Raw genomic sequence first — 11,360 nt, 5'->3', positions numbered from 1 at the left:
TGATAGGGCATGCAGGGATGGCTAGGTGGGGAGGCAAATGAAAGAGTGCACTCACCCGCTGGTCACCGCCCTCACGCCGGGGGTCCAGCTTCTTGGCGAAGTGCCGCAGGTTGTCGTAGTTGTGGAAGTTGAACAAGGACACCAGATCCTGTCAGGAAGAGAAGATGAAAGAAGGTCAATGAGAAAACAACGAATAAACATTTAAACACATTAAACAAAAGTCATAATTAAAGACTTATGTTCTCTTTTCAGTTCTCTAAACCTCTAACTCTAAAATCTTTCCTCCTGCTTATGTTCTAAATCAGGGGTCGGCAACAGGCGGCCCACGGGCCAGATGTGAAATATGAAACATCTGGCCCCTGAGGTTGTTTGAACTATAATGAACGATAAAAATAAATAAATAAATAAATAAATAAATAAATAAATAAAATGCTTCTCTGGCGAGCTTTTATTTGTTTAAATTCCTCCCCTGTCTCTCTGTTGCGCTCAGCGTGACTTTAGTTTCCACCCGTTTTAATTTTTCCGCCCGTTCTTGGGCTCCCTATCTCCTTATAAGGGCATTTTTTCGCGGCTGTGTCACAATTCACTAAGCGGGGCAGCGGTAGTGTATTGGACCTCGGCCCTGACGACACGGGTTCGATCCTGCGTGAGGAGCGCTGTGTTTTTTTTATTTATTTTTTCCTTTCTTCTTGGGTTTACCTGCTTTGAGATCAACTGTTCTGCAATTGGGCTCAACAACCCTCTGGGCTGGAGAGCTACTAATCTGTAGCACTTCATCCCATTACACTTGATGGCCCGTAATGGCTCGGAAAATGTCTGGCCCGCGGCCCAATTTATTTTTTTTGCCGACCCCTATCTAAATGGTTCTAGAATGCAGAAAAAAATTTTATTATGAAAAACCACTGAATTAAAGGTGTGTTTAGACTTTTATGTGGCACAGTATTTTTGCGGTATTTTGCTGTGTCTGTGTAGACAACCGGCTGCGCTGTAAATGTAACTGTGTAATAGTGGTGTGATGCGTCGTATCGTACACAATAATAGCGAATAGTAACATTTTTGAATATCGTGAACGATATTATACCCTGAAATATTGTGCCATAACACCAACCCCTTAATTATCACATCAGGTTACTACTGTTTTGCTGTTTTTAGCAAAAGAAAAATTCCTACTGTTCTAATTTTCTATTATATATCTACTAGAGTCAGATTATATCTGTCCAGTTTAATTTATTATACTTTAATCCTGGATATATGGAGATATTTGGAGTGCAATATTTATTAGTACCATGATATTCTTGATCATTGACATCTGTTTTGACAAACCTAATAAAAATACTTGTATTTTTTAATATCTTAGTTAAGGGGTGTGCAATATATCATACGCAATAATAAAATGTAATTTTCATTATGTCGCAGTAGTGTATTTTTTTTATATTTTTTAATTCAGGAAAAATACTGTGAAATATCGTGATATTATTTTAGGGCCATATCACCCAAACCTACTGTTTACATACTTGCTTCTGTGCACGTTGTTAACAGCAACTATATGTCTCTATTCTTATTGTTCCACAAACAGTAGTGTTGTACAAACTAGCTCTCTGCACATAGACAAAACGTGAACTATAAGAAGATCCATCCCTGATGTCCTTTCCAAAGCTGTTCAGTCATCTGCCTGCATACCTTAACACTTCCTCACACACCTCTTCCTGCAGCACTCAGCCTCGCAGGAGCACAGTGAGAACACAGCGAGCAGCAGCTTCACTTTCTCACTGAATATCTCCCTCTCTCTCTATGTTCAGCCCCTCAGTCCGTTTCTGGCTTCAGCTCCTCTCTCTGTATCTCACACACCTCTTTACTGAGTCCCTGTCTCTCGCCCTGTCAGCACCGATGTGCTGAAGTGTGTACGGGGATCAGAGGTGCTGAGGAACGACAGAATAAGAGTCCTTCTCCTCCTCCTCCTCCTCCTCTTCTTCTGTCACGAGTTGTGAAATTCCCTGCAGAGCAGTAAAACTCTCACACACTCTCGAAAGCGGAGGTGAGTGACAGTTCCAGTAAAACTCTTAAGGTTCATATTTGACTTCTATGTGTTAGTTAGAGTTGGAGGAACCGCCTCAGGACTGGCACGTGTTGCTGTTTTAGTTCTACAGCTTTTGTCACTTTTATCTTATCTAACATCTGCCTGTGCTGTGATGCATTCAGAGATGCCATTAAGGTATTCAGCCTTTATATTCTGCCAAAGAGCAGCTATAATCATTAAAAAGTTACTTTTTTATTTCATTAATTCTGTTCAAAATGTAAAACTCATATTATATAGATGTATTACACACAGAGTGATCTATTTTAAGCGTTTATTTCTTTTATTTGTTGATGATTATGAAGCTTACAGCCAATAAAAACCCAAAATCAGTGTCTTTTAGAAAATTTGACTATTATATTAGAGCAATTGGTACTTTTGGCAGTGTGCCAAGTCCTGCTGGAAAATGAAAGCTGTACACATACCTGGCAGAACTGGATGCCACGCACACTATTGCCCAGCTTGTCCAGTGGAGGAGACCAACACATGATGCCCATTACATTGGGTACCACCAGCAAGATGCCCCCAGCCACGCCTGACTTGGCCGGCAGACCCACCTAGAAAGAGAAATCACATACAGGTTTAATACAGATATTATTTCATAGACTCACTGCAGCAAAATTTCTTTTTTTAAATTTTAGAATTAATTTCTCTATAAAATACAAAATCCTAATACATATCCTAAGTAAATAAAAATGTATATATATACAGTTTAAGTTTTTTTTTAACACAAAGTTGACATACTGGCTTATTGATGTTAATGGGTTTTTTTAAAGTCACAAAACTTATTAAAGAAAATCTGTATATATTGTATGATTTTCGGACACACTCATGGCCAAAAGTGTTGGAACCTCTGAAACTTTTCCAGAAAATAATTGCAGTTAACACTTTTATTTCCTTTGTGTGTATATTATGTCAAATTTGGCTTTTTTCTCAGCTTTTTTGTTGTTGTTCCGATACAAACAAGGGAAATAAATATGTGTAATTGCAATGTTTTAATGAGAGAAATTCAGGGGTGCCCACACTTTGTCCATGACTGTAAGAGCATGTCAATGACAATTACATTGTTGACTCATCATACAAGTCCTTTAAGAAGTTTTTTTGACCTGCCATTGGCATGCTCTTACACTCATGGACGAGTGTTGGCATCCCTTTTCTCCCAGAAAATTATTGCAATGTTTTTCTATTTGTGTGTATTGGAACAACACAAAAAAGCTGAGAAAAAAAAAATCAAATCCGACAATTTACACACAAAGGAAATAACTGTGTATGACGTGTATAACTGTAATAATGTTCTGGAAAATCTACAGGGGTGCCATGACTAAAAGAGCATGTTATTACAATGACATTGTTGACTTATCATACAATATATACAGATGTCCTATATTATGTGTTTTGACCATTAACAATAAAAGCCCATTAACATCAATGAGCTGGTATGATAACTTTGTGTTGAAGGGAAAAAAAACAAAGAGAACAAAAAACTAGATAATAAAAAAATATATATATTTTTTTTATTTACAGTTTTTAAAATTTAAATTATGGTGTCTAAACTATGTCTATTTATTATATAGATAGATCAAGGACAAGGCAAGGACAGCTGTCCTCAGCCCGCTCCTTATCCACTGGGGTTCCCCAAGGTTCCGTACTGGGACCCCTTCTCTTCTCCATATACACCACCTCTCTTGGTCAGGTTGTCCGCTCACACGGATTTTCCTACCATTGCTTTGCTGATGACACCCAGCTATACCTGTCGTTCTCACCTGAAGATCACTCAATCTCTGCACGGATATCGCAGTGTCTCTCTGACATATCCTCATGGATGAAGGAGCATCACCTTCAATTAAATCTCTCAAAGACTGAACTTCTGGTTATACCAGCAAAACCATCTTTTCAACACAACTTCTCTATAAGTATCGACTCTCTCTCTCTCTCTCACCGACAAAGGTTGCTAGGAACCTGGGTGTTCTGGTTGATGACCAACTCTCCTTCACGCACCATGTGGCCTCAGTTGCTCGGTCCTGCCGCTTTGCGCTCTATAACATCCGAAAAATTAGACCGTTCTTGACGCAACAGGCCACCCAACTCCTGGTGCAAGCGGTCGTCATCTCACGCCTCGACTACTGCAATGCCCTGCTAACTGGCCTCCCGGCCTGTGTAGTAAAACCACTCCAGATGATCCAGAACGCAGCAGCACGTCTGGTCTTCAACCAGCCAAAACGGGCACATGTCACCCCGCTGCTCATTGAGCTCCATTGGCTACCAGTTGATGCTCGCATCAAATTCAAAGCTCTTACAATCGCCTACAAGGTGATGTCAGAACAGGCTCCTTCCTACCTGCACTCGCTCCTGAAGGCTTACGCTACCTCCCGGCCGCTGCGCTCCTCCAATGAACGTCGCCTCGCTTTACCAAACATTCACACAAAGCAATCCAGACTGTTCTCATACAGAGTTCCACAATGGTGGAACAAACTACCTTCCACTACCAGATCAGGAGAATATCTCACTATCTTTAATAAACTCCTGAAGACAGAGCTCTTCAAAGAGCACTTACTCTCCTAACACCTCTAACACACTAACTACTATCCTATTATTCCCCTTTGACCTCCTTTTATCCCTATCCAAAGATGTTTTACCTTTAAACTTATTTTACATTGTACTTGACTATTGTAAGTCGCTTTGGACAAAAGCGTCTGCCAAATGTAATGTAATGTAATGTAATGTAGATCGATACACAAAAAGAAAGCATGACACTATACTGTGCTAAAATGGGCATGTACGTGTGTGTGTGCGTGTGCGCGTGAGACTCACGTGGAAGGCGAACTGTCCGGAGAAGTCATACATGCCGCAGGAGTGCATGAGGCTCAGTGTGTTGCGTACGGACTCAGGACTCAGCACTCGCTCGCCTGTGATTGGACAGAAGCCACCGTTGGCCAGCGTCGCCGCCATGACACTGGCGCTCTCACACGTGACCTCAATGGAGCAGAGCTACACACAAACACAGAGCCAAAAATAAGCATGAGTACTGTAACCCTATCCATTAACAGCTTTAAACCATTACCCTTTAGCCCCGGCATGCAGAAGCTATCAATAACACACACAGCCCGGGGGCTTCACTGAGCTCCGGACATAAAACATAAAGCCGGGAGGATGCTGTTGACGAGCACGGGGTGTGATAGACAGCGGCCCTGAGCTGGACAGAGCCGAGCTGATGAAGCAACAGTCCCCCCGCGTGAGTGTGTCACAACAGCACCACTATCCCATTACACATTCCCACAGAGGCAGGCATGGGGTCACCTGCTGCGTTTAACTGAGTCAGAGCTTCCCTTCCCCAACCTCAATCCTTAAGAGCTAGAGGCATCTAAACTGGCCAAAAGTGAGTAGACACCCGCTCCTTTATCATTTCTTCGGAAATTAAAGGTAATAATGGAAAGTTTTTCCCTCTTTGTTTTAGTATAAGTATCATATTTCTTTGAAAAACTGAGGAGGAACATGACAACTTCATGTATAAAATCTACTACAGTAAAACTAGATATCAAATCTGAACAAAATAAATGTGGCCACAAAATTTTATATTTCACTGCATATCATATCATGCATATCTCTGTATAAAAGTACCTCTATTTTTCCCCAATATAAAGGTACAATATCAGATGAGCAATAATTATTTTTTTAAATGTATTTACTGGCAACCCACTTTTGGGTCCCAACCCACCTGTTGAAAATTGCTGCTCTAAAGAAGGAGTATTTCAGTATTCTTAATGTATAGTGGATATGTATTACCCTGCGTTCACACTGGACCGTGACGAGTCGCTTGTGTCACCCAGCGTTTGTCGCTTGTGGGCGTGTCAAGCTCAACGCCCGCGTTTATCATGGTCCAGCCTCCGACAAGAAAAAAGGCACAAAAAAGGAATCGCTTGGCCACTTTATTCTCCAGCTATAACTCCAAAACTTGCTGGACTCTTGGGCGTTTCTGTGATTTAACTGCGCTGGAAACGCAGCCGTTCCCGTAGATTGATGCGGGTCCACCCCGTTCAACAGAATGAACCGGGAAAGAAACTAGAAATTCAGAGAGCAGGAGCTTGAGGACATCGAACCGCCTTGCTTGTGATTGGTCCAAAGAAAAGCTAGGAGCCAATCGGGTTAGAATGTCGCTTCACCGCGTCATAATTCATTTGCATAAAGTTGAGAAAAATTCATCTCCGTGTCGCTTGTCGCCTCTCGCGTGTCGCGGCGACAAATCGCGCCCTGCCATAGGAAATGAATGGTCGCCTGTCGCTTTCCAGTGTGAACGCAGGGTTGGGGTGGAACAATATCTCAATATCACGATATTTATATCAGTGTTTGTGATTGCGATACATTAATCAATACTACGCCAGCTATCTACATTTATACTGAAACATAGGACGTGGTGGCGCTAATAAAATGAATAGGGTAAACCTGCGAAGAAGAATATTAAATTATGTTGAATTTTGTGAAACTGACACCAATAAATCCACAAAAATCCTGTTTTTTTGCTTATTTAGGAGTATGTTATGCTTCAGTAACACAGATATTTAGAAGTATTGTAGAGATTCGTAGAGATTTGTCGAGTATTGCAGAATCACAGTCTCATGATATCATCATGGCCACTGTATCATAGTGTGATATATCATGAGATGCTCTGTAATGTGTAAAGTACCGGTAATTTGATGTGCTTCATTAAAAATAAGTGTACATTTAGGTGATCTTCAACATTTAATAATTATTTCTTCTTTTTATTTATTTCTTATTTTTCTTTTCTTTTTAATTCATTTTTAATAAATCCAGTCCCTGGTTATAGAAATTCTCCCCATCACAAGCAGTGCCCTCCTGCAATACATGTGAGGTCAGCCACACCCTCTTTTTCTAATTGCCACTAATGCAGCATCACTAGGCAGCCAACAGACTCTAAAGAAAGCACCAGATCTCCAGCTCAGACACATCAGCTAACGGACACCTGTGCCATACAGCATCACAGCGAAAGTTCTCTTCCAGAAAGCTCAAGGCCAATTGTGCTCTCTCTCTCTCTCGGGCTCTGGCTGCTGATGGCGAAGCAGCAGGAGGATTACCACAAATTTAACACTTGCATTCATAACATACAGGAAAATAAAAAATGCTAAATCAGAACTTATCTCACCTGAAAGTAGAAGTCCAGGATGGACGTCATATCTGTGCCCTCAGGGAAACACTGTGCACAAAGAAGCATATATAATTAGCAGTGTAGATGGGATTAAAATACACATTATGAATACAACAATAGAAAAATGAAAAAATGCTTTTACAAATGATCAGATGCCAGACAGAAAGATGTTGAGAAATATGAAATATTTACTCCCAAATAGTTAAAATTTAAAAGGGGTGTGATATATATTAATATATGTGAATGAAACTTCATAGAAAGCTTTTATCTTCCTTCAGAATCGCATTGTAATCAGACATTTCCCTCTGGAAGCAACTATTTTTACAACATTTTCTTTTTGACTAGAATTGTTTGTTGATTATTGTGTAAACCTTTTAACAGTATAAATATTTGAATTGAAACTTAAATACAGGCAATTTTTTAAATAAATAAATCTGATTATAAAATGTATTGCTGAAAACTAACTGTGGCTCAAGACATGACAGTATTTTCAATATTTATAAAAAGGCTGCTAAATTTTTACTACCGGGGCCTACATTATGATGCAATACCGGACCCACTATTTCTTAAAGGCATGTCAGCATAAAAGTCCTCATTTAGGCCATGTAAAATTTGAGGAAATTGGAATTTAAATATTTATGTAATTTACATAATATATGGTATATGCTGTGAGTGTAAATGTTTAAAATAATTTTCATTAATTATTTATTATTTTTATTATTTTTTATTTATAGAGAAAAAAAAACAAAAAAACAAAAAAGAAAACAAGAAATGCAGATAATAATATTGTATATATTATTATATAATGTATAGAATATGCTGTATAATATAAAATATGTAACAGGACAAAAGTGAAATCAGAAGTAAAGTCAGAGATTAGTGTTAGGGCTACTAATGCAGTGAAACAGTAGATCCTGTACACCAACCTTCTTCTCTTTCAGATAGTAGCCGATAGCGAAATTCCGATCACCTGATTCACGCTCTGACTGGAATCTGGGTTACAAAGCACACAGACAGTAAGAGAGCTGCTGAGTGAAAAAACAACACATACACACATTCACACACACAGTTCACAATTCACTAACAATAACTTTCTCCCTCTGCACATCACCCCTTCATCTGAAGAGTGATAATCCTGTGATTATGCACCACAAACATGTTCAATATGCAGGAGAGACTCATTAAGTATTAACAGAGCAGAGTCTGAGCAGTCAAAACAAACTGCGCTGGTGAATAATGCAGAGAGAGCTCAGTGCAGCCGGGCGGCTCTACTTACGTCGCGTTGCTGAAACCCACGTATTCGTTCCCCGCCATCTTATTGAGGAAATTCACCACCTGCCAGAACAGAGTGATGATCAACACATGTGAGAACAGATGTGGACCACAACATGTGATCTAATCATCCCCATAGTTTTGTATGCCTGTTTAAACCTGATATTGTTTTAAATGTTTCATAATATTTTATAGCTTCATACTATATGGATCTACTTAGGCTGGATTTTGTTTATACTTTTTTGACTAGAGTGCATCACCAGATTAGAAGATCCACATTAAATCCCATTGTGATTTTCTGGAGCCAAAATATGATCAAGTACAGGTACATCTAAGAAAAAAATTGAATATCATTAAAAAGTTTTTTTTTTCTTCGTAATTTAGTTCAACATGTAAAACTCATATATTATATAGATGTATTACACACAGAGGGATCTATTTTAAGCGTTTATTTATTTTATTGTTGCCGATTATGGCTTACAGCCAATGAACCCAAATAAACCCAAAAATCAGTGTCTCAGAAAATTTGAATATTATTTAAGACCAATTGGTACTTTTGTTAGTGTTGGCATTTTCCAAGTCCTGCTGGAAAATGAAATCCGCATCTCCATAAAAGATTTTTTTTTTCTGGGAAAACACTGCACTAACTTTGGTAACTTTGGACTTGATAGAACACAGTGGATCAACACCAGCAGATGACATGTCTCTCCAAACCATCACTGATCATCAGTAAACTTTGCATTTCATTTGGAATTCAAGGGACCAGAGTCTGGAGGATGAGTGTAGAGGAAGTTTATAGCACTTGCTTCCCTCTGCTGACAACTTTTATGGAGATGCAGATTTCATTTTCCAGCAGGACTTGGCAAAAACAAACCTCAATAATAACACTAAACAACTTTACAATATTCATAGCCTATATAGCCTTTATTAATAATAAGCAAACTTTATATTATAGCAAAATAGCTAAGCACAAGTTAGATAGAAATGCTCTACAATTTGTGGCTGTTAAAATGTTACACAGTCTTCTGTCTTTTCAATAAATATTTTCAACATTTTGAATTAGGACTGTTTCCTCTTACTATCCTCTTAAACCATTGCTCATAAAAAAAAAATCCTGAAAAATTTGAAAAAAAAAAAAAAAAAAAAAGATTGTTTAAAAAAAGATGTCAACTTGTGTTAAGTGCTGACATGGAAGGTTTGAGTAATCAGGTGAAATCTGAATGTGTAAACTCCTGTTAATACCAGCCTTTATGTGCTTTAAAATGTAATTCCATCATACTTACATAGTCAAACTTCTCCGCATTGCTTGCCCTTTGCTGAAAGAGATAGAAAAAAGAGAGCAGTCAACCATTTGACACAACAAATCTGTAATACAAGCATCATTTAAACCATGTGAGGACAAAATTCTTCATGATTAGCATTACTGAATACTATCATATTCACACAGAAGCACATAAACATCTTTATAAAAGAGGAATACACTGTTCCCTACAGTGGTACAGTGCAAATCAAAAAGGCATTCAAACAGAAACATGACTACGTACTGGCAGATCACACGGGGTGATTTAAACATAAAAACAAAATAATCAAAGCAATAAAACACAATCCAGATCAGTTAGGGTTATTCTGTTAGAGCATATGAGAGAGGAGGCTACAGAAAGATGAAGCCTATTCAGATCCATGTCATAAGAGGTGCTGTTATTCAGATATTAGCTACAGTAATGTACTGCTGTCTGTAGATTAGCTAGGGTGATGCGCTGTTATTCTCTATGTAGGTGATGGAGGATGAACTGTGATCTGCTACAGGTGAACTGCTTCAGTTAATTTCCTACATGACTGTAATGTCAGTCTGCATGCCAGACCACTGGGCTGATCAATAAGGTGCATGATGAGTGTTCGTGTGTGTGTGTTCGTGTGTGTGTGTTCACGAGTGCTCGTGTGAACTGTATCTGATGCTGTAGCTGGTAAACTCAACACACACACACACATAGCACTCATTAAACTATTTCCTAGGACTCTGGTTGCTAGGAGACGAGGGTGAGCGGTAGGGCTGGACAATATGAAGGTATGAAATATGTATTATCATTTCGTTCCATGTGAATGTGAAGGTATCCCCGAGGCATGAGGCTGCTATTATATTACATTTATTAAATTTCATTGATTTTAAATGAGCTAGGTGACCTTCAAGAATCCCGAGAATCTAAAGCTAACCTTTAGCACGATGTCTAAAATCACAGTAGAAAAGAGTTTTTGGGCATATATCTAAAATTTGTGATATGTTACAGGGCATATTGGGGAACTCCAGCCACAATAAACAATTTAACCACTAAAAATTAAGCAATAAAAACTTCTGATGACGCATTTAACGGTGGGTCGGGCTTTATAAAACGCTACAAGATGTTTGAAATGTCTGTATTGAAGAGTCTTATTATCGTAAGCAGTAAATATTCATATTTTTTTAGATTTAAACCAAAAACACCCCTTTAATTGTTTTTGATTTTGCACAACTTTAAACTAACACAATCTTAATAATATAATTAATAACATAATCCATTTGTACTATACTGTAGTGTACTGTTATGCTCTCTCTGTCTACTCTACCACAAACCAGTCTTAACACTGCCTCTCTACCGAAGCCCCTTTTCTGATGTGTTCAGTGCAGGTGATATAAATATATATATACACAAAATAACAAGTAGTGTAATGCATTATGATTGACCAGTGCACTTAAACAGCACTTTGTCATTAAAACTGATTGATTATATATAATTTTGGTTCATCACATGGTTTAGTGATATCTTGTGAATATCAGTTAAACTATAATAGAATATTGTGCAGCCCTATCAGGTGGGC

The 11,360-nt window shown here is 38.5% G+C and overlaps 1 protein-coding gene across 6 annotated transcripts in view; it reads right to left on the bottom strand.

The window, feature by feature from the left end:
- glsb (glutaminase b) overlaps nucleotides 1-11,360 on the bottom strand; it is a 78,007-nt gene that overhangs the window by 16,704 nt on the left and 49,943 nt on the right. For 5 of the 6 annotated variants that reach the window (XM_022680091.2, XM_022680093.2, XM_007253236.4 and 2 more), the window contains 7 exons: nucleotides 9,791-9,823; nucleotides 8,512-8,570; nucleotides 8,162-8,228; nucleotides 7,233-7,283; nucleotides 4,886-5,062; nucleotides 2,500-2,631; nucleotides 56-148 (listed from right to left, as the gene is read on the bottom strand). In XM_022680091.2, coding sequence (XP_022535812.2) covers nucleotides 56-148; nucleotides 2,500-2,631; nucleotides 4,886-5,062; nucleotides 7,233-7,283; nucleotides 8,162-8,228; nucleotides 8,512-8,570; nucleotides 9,791-9,823 — 612 coding nt within the window. Of the gene's footprint in view, nucleotides 1-55; nucleotides 149-1,848; nucleotides 1,995-2,499; nucleotides 2,632-4,885; nucleotides 5,063-7,232; nucleotides 7,284-8,161; nucleotides 8,229-8,511; nucleotides 8,571-9,790; nucleotides 9,824-11,360 lie in introns of those variants that run through there. The other variant, XR_002651319.2, reaches the window with a different exon arrangement.

The sequence above is a fragment of the Astyanax mexicanus genome, chromosome 11, assembly GCF_023375975.1.
Source record: "Astyanax mexicanus isolate ESR-SI-001 chromosome 11, AstMex3_surface, whole genome shotgun sequence".
NCBI classification, from domain to species: Eukaryota; Metazoa; Chordata; class Actinopteri; order Characiformes; family Acestrorhamphidae; genus Astyanax; species Astyanax mexicanus.
Note: the sequence above shows the minus strand (reverse complement) of the source record. Positions and strands in the feature narration are given on the sequence as shown.